The 17,368-nt window shown below is 36.2% G+C and overlaps 1 protein-coding gene and 1 long non-coding RNA gene across 5 annotated transcripts in view; one reads left to right on the plus strand and one right to left on the minus strand.

Moving 5' to 3' along the window:
- The window catches only part of Mis18bp1 (MIS18 binding protein 1), a 40,574-nt gene that overhangs the window by 21,246 nt on the left and 1,960 nt on the right, over positions 1-17,368 (minus strand). For 2 of the 4 annotated variants that reach the window (XM_013154695.3, XM_063247113.1), the window contains 8 exons: positions 14,988-15,553; positions 11,971-12,075; positions 11,291-11,775; positions 8,688-8,761; positions 6,280-6,410; positions 4,512-4,599; positions 3,374-3,528; positions 527-666 (listed from right to left, as the gene is read on the minus strand). In XM_013154695.3, the coding sequence (XP_013010149.1) occupies positions 527-666; positions 3,374-3,528; positions 4,512-4,599; positions 6,280-6,410; positions 8,688-8,761; positions 11,291-11,775; positions 11,971-12,075; positions 14,988-15,513 (1,704 nt within the window). In that variant the 5' untranslated portion in view covers positions 15,514-15,553. Of the gene's footprint in view, positions 1-526; positions 667-3,373; positions 3,529-4,511; positions 4,600-6,279; positions 6,411-8,687; positions 8,762-11,290; positions 11,776-11,970; positions 12,076-14,987; positions 15,602-17,368 lie in introns of all 4 variants that reach the window. The other 2 variants (XM_013154693.3, XM_063247099.1) reach the window with 1 other exon arrangement.
- LOC134475717 (uncharacterized) lies at positions 662-8,121 on the plus strand. Its single transcript, XR_010046927.1, has 3 exons — positions 662-3,216; positions 4,059-4,176; positions 7,681-8,121. It is a non-coding gene; the product is annotated as an uncharacterized LOC134475717 (long non-coding RNA).

Raw genomic sequence — 17,368 nt, forward strand, 5'->3', positions numbered from 1 at the left:
TGGAAAGAATATTTCAAATGGATTCAGAAGGCCTTAAAGGGAGAAAAAAGTATACAAGCTTCCAGCTATTGGCAAGAATGGAAAGTGAACTTTGGTTATCTTCTGCTGGGGCAGCTGGAATAGATAGCTACTTTGTACGCAATGTGTTTGGATAACTTAATAAACATATATATAGTTTTATCTTCTCTTGGTCACATAGGTCCTATCACAGCATCTCTTTTCCAACAGTGGCTTCTTTGCAAAAGAATATTTACTGGGTTTTAGTAAATCAACAACTATTTGATCAGAATCAGCTCTCACTTTTCAGCCTTCTTAGAAAACCTCACTCAGCTTTCTGAATGTTTCTAGCATTGTGATTTCTAACAGTCTAAAGTTCTTTTTACTTCTGTAGTTTTCTAAGTTTGAACTGATTGATAAAACTATTACTTATCAAACAAAGCATGTGTCTTATGATTTGGGTCCTGAACCCTTTCACGAATCACACCACTCTTGTAAACATCAAACAGCATATAGAGTAATTCCTTACCTGATTACCCAAGTCATCACTTCCTACACTGTCAATAGTTTGACAATAGTTGACTGCTGCTGGTTTACTCTGGTAATTATTACTGGCAACGTTTACTCTGGTAGCTCTAGGCAACACTTTTTGTTTACTGCTTTTCGGTTCTGTGAGTACAGAGAAATAAAAAAATAGAGAAGTTAGTAAGTTATTCTATAAAAGATAAGCTGCTTTTCCACTAAACAGCTAGCTTTGAAAAAAATCTGTCTAACCCAGTACCATATTCATGTAATTTTATTATGATGAAAACCAATTTTATTGGACCTAGTTACTCTGTATAGGGCCTTGTGTGATATTTAAGGTATTTGGTATCTCAGTTTTATCAACAATTATGTAATAAATCATAGTGGGAAAATGGTATCATCATAATTCAGTACCGTAGCATCTGTCCCTCAACTGAGCTTCTTAAAGGCAGGTACTAAGGTCTTATTTGTCCTTAAGTTCCTAAAACTTAACATAGATCAAGTTCTTTAGAAGGTACTTTATTTTTTAAATTTATTAGTACATTTGTGATCCATATTTACTACTTTCACTGTGGGTGTGTGGTACATGTACATGGCACCTCTTCATTCTTCCTTTACATCCCTTTTCCCACTCCTCTTTCCCCTCTTTTCACCTCCCCATCTCCTTCCTGTTTGCAGCTGATCTAGCTGTTTTTTTCATCTTTATTTTGTTCTTTTTCATTTATACTTGACTTGTAAGAGATATCATACAGCTTGTATGATTTCACTTAAGGTGAATCCATTTTAAGGTGTATCCATTTTCCTACAAATGATTCAAATTATCCTTTATAGTAGAGTAGCACTCTATTGTGTATAAATACATTTTCTTTCATCTGTTGATGGACACAGCCTGCTTCCAAGATTTAGCTATAAATTAAATACTATAAACATGGATATGTGTGTATCACTAGCTGCATCAAACGAAATTCTATTTTTAGTTTTTTGAGGAATTTCCACCATTATGAAAATCAGTCTAGAGACGGAGCTTTAATATTGAGTGGTTACCTATCAAATTTACAAATTCAGCTCAAATTCCTAAAATGTGTTGCTGGGGGCAGGTAAGATCTACATTCAAGAAGATTAACAAATAATAAGTAGATATACTTCAAAGAATATTTTTGATTTAGGAGTAAAACAGTCAGTAGGAATCCAGAAGACTCCAGGAGCCTACCAATGACAATAAGCAGTATACCTTATTTAGGGAAATAGGTTTTTGTTTTCAGTACTAGGGAGTGAACCCAGGGCCTCTGCACTGAACTATACCCCCAAGTCCTCTCCTTAAAAAAAAAAAAAAAAGTTAAGGTGGTGTTTGCTAAGTTGCAGAGCTGCTCAGGCCAGGTTCAAACTTAGGACATTCCTGTCTATGGCTCCCAGAGTGCTGAGTAGAAGCCTGCACTGCTACGTCCAGCTAGGTGACTTCTGATAACTAAGGGTTGAGAAGGAACTAAAGCGATGGTAAGAGACCTTCTGCTAGCTCTGGACAAGCTGCCATTTACATGTTAAATTATCCTTTTAACTGTATGAAAAAGGATAAACAAAGTTTCAAGGAAGTGAGCTCAGTAAGATGCAGGCAGGGAGTGGCTGGACAGAGGTACCAGTGTATTTGTATCTACTCTGGTGCTGTGTGTGTGTGTGTGTGTGTGTGTTATTAGGGACTGAATCCAGGTCCTTGTATTACTTCCACCATGAGACTCCATCTGCAGCCCTTTTTTATTTTGAGACTGTTGCTAAATTGCTTGGGATGGACTTAACTTGTGACCCTGATGCCTCAGTCTTCTTGAGTCCTGGGATTACAAGGGTGTGCCATCATGCCTGGCTCCCTAGCTATTTTTAAATTTTATTTTAAAACTATCTCACTAAATTGCCGAGGCTGGCCTGGAACTGGAATCCTCCTGCCTCTGCCTCCTGAGTAGCTGCGATTACCCCGACACTTGCCATCATACCCAGTTTGGCGCTGCTTTTGGCAGAAATAATCTGGAACTCAAATTTATAATTAAGCATTAATTTTTGCATGAGTTTTACAGCTTGTTGTTTACAAGGACGAGGTAAAATTTAAAGACATGTCTATAATAGGTCTTAGTAACTTTTACCCATCCATATTATTTAGAAATGGCTGTAAAGTAATGTTTCCATATCTTGCGGTAAGAGTGGCAGGTGAGGCAGGCTGCAGTGCTGCCACCTCCCTTACAGCAGTGGCCATTCAGTAACACATGGCATTTCCTTCCAGAAAACAAGCTGCTTTTTCCTATTAGGAAAAAACTTAGTATGATTAATTGTAGGTTTTTACTACAGGTTTGGGGTAGACTGTCAGCGTAAACACCTGTGTCTAGGAAACTAAAAGAACAATTACCTTTTATCAATACATTTATCAATGTTCTTTGGTGTTTTAAATAAAGAAAAGGTTTACTTAATGAAATTAGCTGAAAGATGACCATTACCTGTCTGTATCCCAGTTACTTCGGGAGTGAAAAAAAGCAGGAATTTGTGTGTATGTGGTAGTGGAGATTGACCCCAGGGCTTTTGTACTGAGCTATCCTCCCAGCCCTTCCTCCTTTTTCATTTTGTGACAGGGCATTGCTAAGTCATCAAGTTCCCTAGGATAGGCCTGAACTTGTGATCCACCTGCCTCAGCCTTCCAGAGTGCTAGAATGACAGGTATGTGCCATCATACCTATCTTATAAAAACAACAACAACAAAGCAATTTTAGGGCAGTATGGACCAAAGAACACAATACCGTATCTAGAACATATAATGTAGAGCTTATGTAAGAATTTGTCACCATGTCCAAAGGAAAACCAAGAGCAAACATACCAGAGTTATCACAACCATAGTCATAATTGTTGCTGGTGGTTTGGAGATTATCCTTTTGGCTTTCTGCATCTTTTTTCACTGATTTTCGTAAGTTATGGACAAAGCTTGCAGTTTTCTGTTTTTCTCTGGCATTTTTCCTTTTCCTTTCATCAGCCCTAAAAACAAGTATTTTTCCTCTCATAACGATTTTTAGACATGTTGTTTTCCTCTAATATTGCAAATGAATAAAAAAATGAAAGTCACATAAAGCTTTTTTTCCTCCCAGGCAAGAGTATCTTTAATGTTGCACTTCAAATCCTTTGAGCCTTCCATCCCCTTCTCCTCCAAAAACCTTAACTGCAGCTTTCTAAATATTCCAACTCCATTTTCTTTTTAGTAACTACTTAAGCTGACATTAAAAGAAAACTATGGGGCAAATGCTGCCAGTTGCCAATGTCTGTAAATAAAGTTTACTGAAGTGTAGCCAGGCTTATTCATTTAGGCATTACTTAGAGCTGCTTTTCTGCTATAAAGGCATGAGGGGCTAGAATACATGTAACATGTCTACAAAACGCTATCTGGCCCTTTACAGAAAAAAACCCCTGCCAGTCCCCATTGCAAGTTATTTATACTATGATTAATTTAAACTCTGTACCCTTATCAGCGCCTGAAAGACAGGAATTGATCATATATTTTATTTTCCCAGTGCATCATAGTGTCTGCAAAGTAGCTGACACTCACTCAATAGCTACTGAGAATCGATCAAAGGAAAATAAACCCAAGACCTTCAGCCCAGTATTGACAGCTATATCGCTCTCAACAAGGTGAGTGAAGACTTCTTGCAATATGCCAGAAGTTTTATCTTTCTTTTGGATTTATTCAATATGACAAGAATTCTAGTGAAATGTTATGGCTGCTGAAACTCTTCTAAGATTGAAGAGAACTTCAAAAGTGGCACCATGTCCCCCAAAATCCCCCCAAAATTGAAACCACTTTACATTGGTTTACAGACAATATATATTTATAAAGGCTCATTACATTTTGTTTCTAAGTAGGTATTTTTTAATTGAATGGCAATTATTCAGTAAAATTTATTTTTTAAAATAATATAATTGAAAATAATAATAATAACTGATTTTTAAAAACTTGAACACTTTACCTTAATTGTTCTAGAAAAATGGTAATGTATTCTTTCCAATTTTTTGGAAATCCAAACATGAATTTTCTTGTGAGATAATATGGATATCCTAGTTAACAATAAATGAAAAAAATTATCTAAAAGCCTAGGTTGTTAAAAATATCAATTCATTAAATCAGTCAAAAAGTAATACATATTTATTGTTTACCATGTGTCAGGTACTGTCATAGATACTGAAGATTCAGTAGTTCACAAATCAAAGATCCCTGCCTATACAGAATTTGCCTTCTAGTACGTAGAAAAGGTAAAAAGCCTTATTTGCTAGTGGACCACAGAGACCAGCAGAGGTATGGTTCTGGGTGTATTCTGGAGGTAATGCCAGTAGGATGTAACAAAATGATACATGTGGGCATGAGAACAATTAAGGCTTGAAAAATATCTCCAAGGATTTTGACTAGACACTAGAAGAATAGAAAAATGTTGAAGAGATTAGGCCAAACAGATTTAAGGGGGGGAAGATCAGGGTTTAAACATTACAGAGTTTCTGTAGATGACATCTGAAGATGTCAAATGAGTACTTGGGAAATGCACTGAACACTTAGCGTAAGTGTTGGTTTGAAATATAAAACTGGCATTTGTTAGCACACAAATGATAACACATATGATAAAAAAGGAATCACATAGAACCAAGAGTAGAAAGAGCCCTAAACTACTCCATTATTTTGAAGCAAAGAAGAAAGGAAACCACAAAGAACAAACAGGCAATTAGACAACACGAAAACTGAAATATGGCAGTTCAGAAGCCAAATGAAGTGTTTCAAGGAGGTAGGCAGGTTGACTGTAGTAAATGTCCAAAGGACTTAGCAGTGCTGAGCCACAGGAAACTCTGATACAGGCTGTTTTTGTGAGAACTGTGGGAGAAAGTATGATTGAAGAGTTAAAAAATTGAGGACAATTTCAGAGGAATCAGGTTTGGGCAAGATAATCTGAGTTTTGCTAACATGAGAGCAGTGGCTGCAAGTATGGATAAAGTTTTAGAAACAGAAGGGAAAATTACTGGAGTGATGTCCTTGAATAAAAGAAGTAAACGGGAAGCAGTGTACAAATGGGAGGCTGATACAGACAACATGGAGAGTACAGCCATACTACAAGCACATGTGGATGCAACCAGATGAGCAGAGTTGACAGAGAAGTTCTCTTGTGACTCAATCTACTGTCTAGGTCTCTCTTCATCTCTCCTCTGACCTGAGAAAATAGTGGGGAAGAGCTAGGAGACATTTCCAAAAACCTGACATAGGCATCAGGGAAGATCGGAGAGTAGGTGGATTAGGAAAATATAGCAGGGTGCCAAGCAGCACTAAGGGACCACTAAGGGTCTATAATGTGCTGCTGGTAATTCCAAATTCAAAGTAGACTATACTCAGTTATGTGCAATGCATGGGCAGACAATTAAGATTATACTACGATTGGGGTTGGGTCGGCTAGGTTCAACAAAGACAGGAATAAGGCAGTTAAATATATAATTATATATATTCTTGTAAAGCAATTCCTTATATATAGAGTAATCCACTTGTTTTTTAATGACAAAACTTAAAGTTGTAAAGGAGAGGAATGAAAGCAAAGAGAGCAATGCTTAACTTACACATGCGATCAATTTTTAAAATTTATTCCTTTTAAAATTTCTAATTAAAAAGTAGAACAAACACACCCTATATGTATTTTTTACACTCAGAAACATGGCTTAATGCTTTACTTAGTAAAATTTAATTTATTAATGACACTCATTTACCTGCTTCTTTCATGGAAATCTGGTCTATCAATCCTTTTAATATATAAATGCTGCCTGATAAAGTCCTAAGTTCATTGTGTTTAATCCGCTCTACAATTACATTACTATGCCAGTAGATGTCCATCATGTCTCTAGGGGGAAAAGAAGTTTGATGAAGACCAAATTATTCACATTTTAACAGGCATCACAGTGTACATATATAAGTACAATGTACAGATTTATGATGCATAGCAGTAATTTTGCACTCTAGCTACAACAGTGATAATATTGTAAGTCCAAGTGCAAAACCAGTGTGGGCAACCACGGCAGCAGAACCCCACAGCCTGGCACATGCTAAGAGTATGTGCAGAGAGATTGTGCTATGTGTGGAGAAACCATGCTCTCAGCATAAGAGGATCATGAGCAGGGAAGCAGAAGCTCCCCCTAAATATTAGGTGCTAGCAGTGCTTGCAACTTCAGCTTAACTGAGGGCACAGCTTCTGTGGTCCTTGGCCTCAGGTTTAATACGGTGCTTCTATGCAGAAAGAGGGGTCTTGCTATTCTGCCCAGGCTGGTGGGGAGCTCTTAATCCTCCTACTGTAGCTTTCCAGATAGCTGGGAATAGAGGTGCCTGCTCCCAAGCCTAGCTCAGAAATGTAGATTAAATCCATCTAATCTTGTGATTTTTTTTCCACCTTAGTACATAGTCACATGTTTTTACCTTTCATTAAAAAAAATAAATAAGTGAAACAGGGCTGGGGATATAGGTTAGGGGCACAGCATGCCTGCCGGGCAAACGTGAGATCATGAGTTCAATTCCCAATACTACCCTCCTAATGGGGCATGGGGGGACACTAAGCTAGGCGTGGAGGCACATGCCTATAATCTTAGTGGCTGCAAGTATGGATACTTGAGGCTAAGGCAAGAGGATCACAGTGAGTTCGAGGCCGACCTGGCCTACATAGTGAGTTTAAGAGCAGTTTGAACTACTAAAATCATGTCTCAAAAACAACAACAAAAAACCAAAAGAGGCTCAGGTGAGGAAAAAACAAACTATAGGTGCAAATGACTGACCAATAAATCTACTCTCTATATTTCTCTAAGTGAAGCTAAACATGGATTTAAAAAGGAGAAAAAAAAAATGAAGATATATTAGGCACCATTCATTCATCAAATAATAATAAACACTACTTACAAATATAAGCAATTCTTTTAATTCAGTCAAATGGGTTTAAATATTATACTAAACTCGTATTATATTATACTTTAACACAATATTCTCGTCCATTTTAATTTCATTTAACAGTTGCACTGCTGCAAGTTCAAGGCCAGGCTGAACTACATAGTGAGACTTTGTCTTAAAAAACAACAACAAAAAAGTCACTTCATTCTCAGAACTAATATACTACTCTCATTGTACAGATAAAGAAAGTGAGACTGAGAGAGAACAAGTAACTGGACCAAGGGATTCTGCAGCCTGCAGCAACAATGGGGTTCCCTTCGCTGTATCTTGGATATTAAGAAAATGGGCACTAAGAAAACTCAGACTTCATATATGTACTCAGCTTTAATACTCGCCATGGAAGTACCTTAAACAGTGATGCCTTGCACTGTTTCATTGCAAATTTGTTTTACTACTGAGAAAAGCAAAAAATGAGGTGATAGAGTAACAGAATTAGGTAAAGCCTGCCTACCTGCTGATGCTCTTATTTTAGGGAAAGCCAGAAAGTACTAATTTTATTACATGAAAAAATTTTAAATGCTTTTGGCTCCTTCTCTAGATCGGTATCATATCTGGTTGCTCCATTCACAGCCTTCCATTCATATGCAAGAATATGAATTAAAATGCACAATAAATACCAACCAAGCATATGTAATCAAGCAGATTATAATAGTTCACACATTAATACCTCAAAAAAAGCACCATGCAAATCTGACCTGTAGCTACTTTAAAAAATAATTTGAGAAAACAGACAAAAACAAAAACACTGGTAACAATCAACATGGTAAGAACCTGCTAGTTTTTTTTCCCCGCTTTTTAAGGTAAGGTCTCACTATTTAGTTTAGGCTGTTTCTGAAGTCTATGTAGTCCAGGCTGGCTTTGAACTCCAGACAATCCTGCCTTAGTCTCCAGGAGCTGAGAGTACAGGCGTGCGCCCCTATGCCTGGCTTCTGAATAATCTTTTACCTTCAGTTCATAACCTCTTGAAGTGTTTCTTTTGTAGGAAGATGCTGTTTCTCATATATCACCTTTTAAGCTTTTACACATAATCATCTTAAACTTTTATCTGCTCATAGTATAAGAATATTTAAATGGGCTGGTGTTCAGCTCAGAGGCCTCAGTGCCTGCCTGACAAGCACAAGGTCATGAGTTCGATCTCTGGTACCAAAACACAAGACAAAAGAATATTTAAATGTTACACACTTACGTCAGTTTTCCTTCTACACATATATCACTGTTATCATTGATGACTTTAATCATCCATTCCTTTAGCTGGATTACCTAATCATAAAACAAAGAACACACTTCTTGTATTATTTGCAGCATAAGCTTTACAAAATTAAATCACAAGATAAAAATCATCTAAATAACTTAATGATTCTTTAGTACCCATCTATAAAATTACAAGTTACTGAATAGTAAACTGTTAACACTTGTGTATAATGGAACCGAAAATATGAAGAGATTGAACTGAGACTGTACTGTGTATTTTGTCTTAATAAATACAGTTTGAAACAAATATAGTTTCAAATACAGTTTGAAATAAACTGTATTTCAAAATTCTTACATCAAATGTCTCAGTAACTAACCCTGGTATGAGGGCACATGTTTGTAATCCCAGGATTGGGGAGGATGAAGACAGGAGGACTGCTCTGAGTTTGGGGACAGCCTGGGCTACAAGGAGAGACTCTGTCTCAAAGAAACTCACCCGCCCCCCAAAACTCTACCTCAACCACAGCAGTTGTGGGGGGAGGAGCTGGTCATGTAAAACACCAAAATGTACACACCCAATCTTGCAAAAGATCCAATAACTTGGAGAAAAAGTCAATCGTGAGTCAACTGAGTCAATCATCCTTTTCCCTAAAAATACTACATCTTTTTATAAATAAATTTGACTTAGTTATATTTTGATTTTCTATAAAGATAACTGCTAGTAAGCTAGTAATACGTATTTCTAGTATTTTATTTCAAAGCAAATACCTAGGTAGCTCAGGAAACTATAGTAGTACACATAGAATCTCATTCATATGGAAAAATTATGGAATATCTTTGCAAAACATAAATTTCATAAAAATTTAAAGTTGAACTATTTCTGATGAGAACTGAAGTCAAGATTCATATGGTAACTAGTTTGGAGTGGCCATTTACTTTATGTAAAATTATACATTTATATATAAAGACATTCTCCATTGTGGTTTTATATATTCATTCAGGGATATATATTACAACGGAGGGTCTATATTATTGCATTTCTTAATTATGTTCATTTAAAATTCTGTAGGTAAAATATGTGGAAGAGATCATAAGTAACACTCCCTTTTATCCTACTCTCTACATTTAGAATTATATAAAATATATTAAAGCATCAATCAGATGGAGAATATTAAAATAAAAACTAACATTAACTGTTTCCAGCATCTAGATGTGTCAACTCACATTATCCTCACAAAAGTAGGATAATACGGTAGGTGGTACACCAGTTAAATAACTTGACACGCTACTGGAAGGAAAACGATCTTAAACAAGATCAGCTGGTAGTAAGAGCATATGATGCTTGAAAGTGAGAATTTGGTGCATGTGCTTACTACTAATGACAAGGTACGGATGAGGCAAAGGTCCTCAAAGTAGAAGAAACCCAAGGAGATGAGAGAGTTGTTAACAGAGGTGATAATTACAGCAACATTAAAAAAAATGCTCGAAGAACACATACAACTTTTTGCTTGACATAACTTGAGTTCAAAAAGCACAGCATCATGTTTGGAGAGCTAAGGATGACTGAAAGGCTCAAAATTAGGGGATGTACAGAACCACAGAGGGGTATGAGCCCTGGGAGGACTGGACATTTTGAGGGGACTGGGAGAAACAGCAATGCAGAGAGGAAGGAACCAGTACTGTGGGGCTCTCTCAAGACAGCTGTCTTCATACTGTCTGCTCAACTCACTTTACACAATTTAAAGCTTTAAGTTTAAAAAGTCATAAATAATTCAATTTTCACCAAGCTCACTGAAACATGAAAATGATAATTACTGTATTATTCTTTAAAATGAAGATAGGATTTGAATACCATCTTAATTTGATACCCCCACCATCCTTTTAAAAATGAATGGACAGGGGGCTGGGGATTTAGCTCAGCGGCATAAGTGCCTGCCTTGCAAGCAGGCAGTCGTGAGTTCAATCCCTGGTACTGATAAAAACGAAAAAGACCAAAAAAAAAATGAATGGACAAACCTTTAACAATTAGAAATTTTACTTTGTATTTTTTTTTTCTTTCTGAGCTTGAACTTCTATTTCCTTAGTTTGATGTGGATCAAGCTTTATTGATCATCTTATATTACTACATAGCAGGAAAATTCTCAAATTTTTAGGTGCTATCATTCCTATTTCAATTGTTCTGTTAATAGTACCTCAAAAATCAGAAGATAAAGAACAAATTAAGAACAGAAATGAATTCAGATTTCTTTCCTATAACTGTTGAAGGTAGTAGGAGAGGAAATCAAAGTTACTGGATTTTCTTACTTTAAGACCATAGTTCTCTTCACTAGGCTACAAGTTGCTAAATAATAAATGAAACATGGGAAGTGAGCATAAGCCTACAACCTGAAGAATGAGTGAAAGCAGAAACAAGTACTGACCATAAAAGTTTTGCTACCATGGAATGTGGCAGTGTATGCTAGTGATCCCAGCAACTGGGAGACAGGCAGGAGGATCACTGCACATGCAGGGCGCCTGGGTTACATGGTCACTTCAAAGCCAACCTGAACTACATAGTGACATGCTGTCTCAAAACCCAAAACACAAAAATTTTCCTACCTTATTTTTTTTAACTTCTTTTGTAATAGTGTGAAATAAACTTGGAGGAGAAAACTTTGAAATATTTCTTTTTGATCTCCGAGGTTCTGTTAAATAACATCTTGGAGTTGCAAGTACAATTTTACATGTATCTTCCATGGAGTTGGGAAGACTGGTCTCTCTGGACACTGTTTTTTCACTTTGCTCCTTATTTTCCCCTTCTGAAGTGCCTTCTGTTGTCATGTCACTATCAGAAACTATTCCCTTACTACTATTTTTAATAGGAATACAATCAGCATTAGAAGTTTCAACATAAGTGTTCCGTAATTTCTTATCGGCCAAAGGGACGCCTTCTAAACCAAGTGTGTTGTTTTTGGACTTAGTGATTTCAACTGTGTTCTCTTTTGAGTGAAGATTCTGTTTAGTCTGCTGACCTCTAGCTAAGCCTTTGTTTGAGACTCGTGCAGCTGAAACATTTTCATGTTTTTGGTTCAGAACTGGAAGTTCTACAAAAGATACAAAACAAATATTTATATAAAGATTATTATGAAATTAAAAGAAACAAGGTCATATATTATATCAAAAAATGAACTTTTTATTTTAAAGACTTTAATATATTGATACTAATTCATATTTTTTTCCATTACCAATGTTTACTGCCCCAATCGGGAAACTAGAAAACATACAGACAGACAGATTACCATAAGTTAAATTGTGGCGCTGCGTTTTCTTTTCCTGCTGGTGTTGAGTCTTTTGTTTGAAGGGAAGGGAGACAGATGATTCTAGGGCAACTTCTTGGACAGGTGCTTTAAAAACAAAAGACACAAAAAGAGACAGGAACAAAGCTGACTATTACAGGAAAGAAAAAAAGGCCTTTTTAAAATCTTATGATGAAGACAATTTAAGTTCAGCAATGATTAGACCAGCATGGTGTAATTTTGTAGTATATGACAGGTACATCCATGATTCCTTTCATCGTTTGCTCATGCCTTTACTCCATTCTCTGCACCCATATCACGGCCAAGGAAGCAGTTTTTAGAAGCCTCTCCAAGCTACCAGCTGTGTGCTGTAAGCAAAACTGAGCCTTCTATGAGCGCGAGGGCCTGGTTCATGGTCCCTCCTAGTACAGCGGGCAGCAAGGCTCGGGGAGACCTAAGCTGGGCATCTGGATGGACTAGATGCAACCTCTGCTCAGCACTGGTTGGGAAAGGGTCATCATATTCTCAAAGCAGATGGGCATTTCTTCCTCTCTGAAATTGTCTCTTACAGGTAAAACCTGCTTTAATATGCATAATCTCATTTGCTTTTCCTTTTCTCCTAGGCTATATAAGAAAGTCTATTTTGTACACTCCTCCATCTCTACCCCAAACTCCCTTAGGAATTCTGTTTCTCTTTATTACAACATGTCATTATCTTTGAAACACAACAATATGCCTACAATCTTATGGGTGGTGGTTAAGAAAATGGACTCTTTATAAGCCCATTTAGTAAGTCTCATACTGTTTGCTAAAAGGATAAAATAAGAGAATATGTAAAATACCTTTCATTACCAATTACTGAAACTCATGAAAATCTCATGTTCAAGTGTGCCGATTTTTGAATACTTTCTACTTTTCCAGATCATTGTCAAGTCCACTATCCCAACAATATCTATCTAGTACTTTTTTACCCTTCTTGGTACCAGTCAGACCTACTTTTCCCTGATTAATGAGCTTACATTTTAGAGGCAATCACAGTTATCCCCTCACACTCACCCTCAATTTCTTTGTCTGTTTGCCATTGCATCTAGATAAAATCCAATCCTTTGCTTATTCCCTACCAACACCTATGCATTTAAAAAAGGACAGAGGAAAATTTACAATCATATACTGGTCTCACTTTAAACATGCCTGTAAACCTCAAGTATCTCTGTTAAAAATCAAATTTAAGATGGAGACAATGTTCTCTTCTGCACTATCCAAACCTCTACCTACTCAAATTCCAATGTCGCATCTCACATGCACTTTCAGCTGATGATGACCGTATTTTTTCAGATTACCTGTGCAGTCATAAAATAATGATTCACCTGTATCTGTATTTATACAAACTGCTTTCCTTCTTAACAATTTATCTGTTTGTGCCTAGCTAGAACCAAAGAAAACCAAGGTTCTACTTACATATTAATTTTGATTCCCTCTCAAACACTCAGATAACACAATCTAAATTTGTGCCTTCTTGTAGATTCTCAATTGCATACAAAAATGTTATTTTATCAAATACTCACAACAAAACCTTTAATCATACTTCTCATTATTTTGTTCCCTTCTGAAAGACTTCTATGCTCATCAACACCAAATACTCTCATCATGAACTAATTATGAACTAATTCAAATCATGTTTTTATGCCTGTTTCACTAAAACTGCACTCCTCAAAGTCATCAATAACCTCCACAGCCAAATTCATGGATCAAATTGCAGCCCACTATTAGCAGAACCACACTCAACTGATGACCCCCTCTTTCAAGTGTATTGCTCTCTTGACTTCAGTAAAACTCTTCTGGTTTTCATTGTTACTGATCTCTCCCTCTGTGGCCCCCTACTCTTTGACTTGTAAATGCTGGAATGCTCTAGGACTTAGCCCTTAAATAGTTTCTCTTTTTACATTTACTTCTTGAGGCTCTTATTTAATCTCACAGGTTTAAATACTAGTAGGTTTTCTTTTCTTTTCTTTTTTTTAAACTATTAGGTTCTAATACTTCACAAATGAACTTTGGGACCCTGAATCTCCTCCCTAAATTCCAAATAATTCTTTTTCCAATCTAACATCTGACTTTTCAGTCATCCTTCCAATTACTTAGGCCAAAACCAAAACCCAAAACAAAAAACCTGAAGTTACCCTTTGTATCTCTTTTGGTCTCACATTCACACTTAATCTATAATCTAGTCATACTGGATCTATCTTCAGAATACATCCAGAAACCAAGCACTTCTTAAATCAACCACTGCTGCCACCTGGAGCAAGCCAATACTGTCATTACTGTAGCACTTCTATTTCAAATCAGCAGCCAGGGAGACGCTTTAAAACCTTCCTCTGCTCAAAGCCCTGTAGTGCCTCCTTATTTTGCTCACAATCCCAGTACCCCACTCTGAAAGATGAAGCAGCAGAATCACCATTCAGGCCTGCAGACTACAGTTATGAACCTGTTTCAAAAAAAAAAAAGCAACTTACATTTACCTATACAGCCCTATATTATCTGACCCTTTCTTATGTATACCCTCTTCTTCAGCTGTCTGTGCACTCCATGACACAATGACCTCACAGCTAGTCTTTATGTTTATTAGCACGTTCCTATTTCAGAATGGTTGTTTTAGCGGTTACCTGTCTGCACCAGCTTTCTCCATTTCCCAATTTAGCTTTACCTGTCACCTTCAGTTGTTTGGGGTAAGAGGCTATCTTTTCACTGAAGGTTACCTTGATCACTCCTCTGAAAATTATAGCATTCTCCAACTCTCCATCATTCTTACTCTGCTTTTTCTTTCTGCTTTCCTCTTTTGTACCCAAAACTTACTTTTTAAAATTCGCCTAAGTGTGAACTATACTCAGAGAGGCAGAGATGTTGATGTATTTTATCCATTGCTGTATTTTGAAAACCTGAAAGTGTCTGATGCATTAAATATTTATGACATTCTATCTCTTTAGCCAAAACATAATAAAAGTAACCCATTAGCAAACCGTTACCTGACTGGAATGATCTGTTATTTTCCTTTTCTTCACATAGGAAGGTACGCTGCAATGGTCTTTTCTCATTTTTCTTAGGGGTGAAGAGTGTATTATTTTCACTGTTTGGTGGTTCCAATATACTACAGTTTCTTGATGCTTGTGCCTGTTTGTCACGTAGTACTTTTTCTTTCATTCTCTGAAATACTTTTCCTGGTGACTCATAGGCTGCTTTATTTTTTAATCCACTGTTAATAGGCTTTATAGCACTGATATCAAGATAACTACTAGAGATGCTAGGCTCTGTTAGCATGGTAGATTGAAATATATTTTTCTTGTTAGAAGTTGTTGTTTCTGCAAATGTATTCCTTTTACAGTCATTTGATTTTAAAGAGGACTTCTGGTATTTCACCAAATCTTTTACAGGAGTAAGTGTGTTTTCAGGAATGTTGTCGAAAAAGACTGCATCCACGGGTATATTTCTTCTTTGAGAGGATATCTCTGAAGATAGGTGAATTCCAGGATGTTTCAAAGGTGTTGCAATCATCTTAATAAGCCAGTAGCAACAAAACTCCTCTAAGAGAAAACTGGAACACAATTTTCAGGATAGAACTTCAGCAGAGACCCAGAGAAACCTATAATTCAATATGAAATCAATTTTTATCATGCTTTTGTGCAAAAAGTTTAAAGTTTATTTGTTTTCTGCAGCCACATTAATAAAAAAGTTTAATTGCTTCACAACAAAACTGGATAATCTGGAGTTCACAAATCAGACTGGGATTTTAGTTTCTTGTTAAAGTCTTATTTTTATTATTTTTTAATAGAAGTGTCATTTGGTTTTTATATTTCTTTCAAAAAGCAGCATTCAGAAGAAAAAAGCCCCTGGTGCCCTTTTAGTTACCAGGACAAAACAAAGAGAACACATCACGAGACCATACTCATAAAGGAAATAAATCAAGCTCACATGTGTAAATACGGTATAGTCTACCTAGTGTAAGAAATGCTAAGAGTACATAAGATACAAAAAACTCAAAAACCACAGTGAAAGGACAAGAATCTGCTTAAGGGGAAAAATAATATCTCAGGGAAAATGAGGAAAAAAGAAAAAGGGAAAAGAAAAATATCTAAAATTATATAAACACACTTAGGATAGCTAAGACGATTGTGCTACAAATTCTGTAAGTTCTTGGAACAAAATAGTTAACATTTATAGGGTTGGAACAATTGTACATATTATTGTATGGTGATGTGAGGAACTCTTGAAGATCATTATGAAAGTAACAACCCTAGTTATGCTCATACCACCTTGTTTGGAAGGCCTATATTGTGATTGTTCTGGGTTCTTTGCTATTATTGTTTATATGTCTTTTTCATTTCATGTTTTTCTAGGAATTTGTTTTGTTTTTCCCTCTAATACAGAAGGAATAGGTATACATGTAGAGACTCATGCATGCATAGAATTTCTCAACAGTTTATGAAAATCTATTATATAATGCACAATGAAATGAACAGCTACTTCAAAATAGCTGCCCATACCTTCATATATGTTGAAATTAAATAAAACAAAAGACTAAAATAACTGAACAAAGAATAATAGTATTGCTGGATTTCACATCATGATGCTACGGAATCAGCACTGGATATCTTAGTGTCTCTTTTTCTTCAAGTAGCTGCCAGCACTCCCACTAGTGGGTACGTATCCAAGGAAAATGAAATTAGTACGTAAAAAAGACATCTGCACACCCATGTTCACTGCAGCACTACCCACAAGACCCAAGAATCAGAATCAACCTAAATGCCCAACACAGACAAATGGGTCAAGAAAATGAACATCTACACAGAGGAATACTATTCAGTCATAATAACAAATAGTGTAAACAAACATTCCTGAAATAAAAGGAAAGGCAATTGATCATAGTACCAGTGAAAATTGACAAAAAATGGTTCCTGTCAAGACATATGAATGAAGTTAGTAGATGTTAAAAATATTCTTTCTTAAAAAAAAAAAAAAATCACCCAAATAATTGGCATCGCTCAAGTTGAGGGAAGAATTAGAATGTTCTAAAAGCCAAGCATACTTGACTGAGATGGAAATCACTAACAAGACATTAGCTCCTTCTAATTAGACCCTTCTCAGAGCAGAGAAGGCAAATTTTAAAATCATTTGCTTCTGTTTTTCAGTAACTGCTTAATGTTGCTTGGAATACTATTCTGAAAATTGGCAAATGCTGATACACTAGGAAAATAAGGAAAGCTGTAAGCATGTACAGTGTAAACACAGGACAACTAAACAATATCACTGAATGTTACTCCTCTTCTCAAAAAAGACACAGGAAATTCTTCTAGAAATTTACTGTAGTAACTGCAGTAACAATATTATGGTGGGATGGGTTAAAAATCCT

This window comes from Cavia porcellus, unplaced genomic scaffold (assembly GCF_034190915.1).
Source record: "Cavia porcellus strain 051 isolate PalLab524CR breed Dunkin Hartley unplaced genomic scaffold, mCavPor4.1 scaffold_1, whole genome shotgun sequence".
Taxonomy (NCBI): Eukaryota; Metazoa; Chordata; class Mammalia; order Rodentia; family Caviidae; genus Cavia; species Cavia porcellus.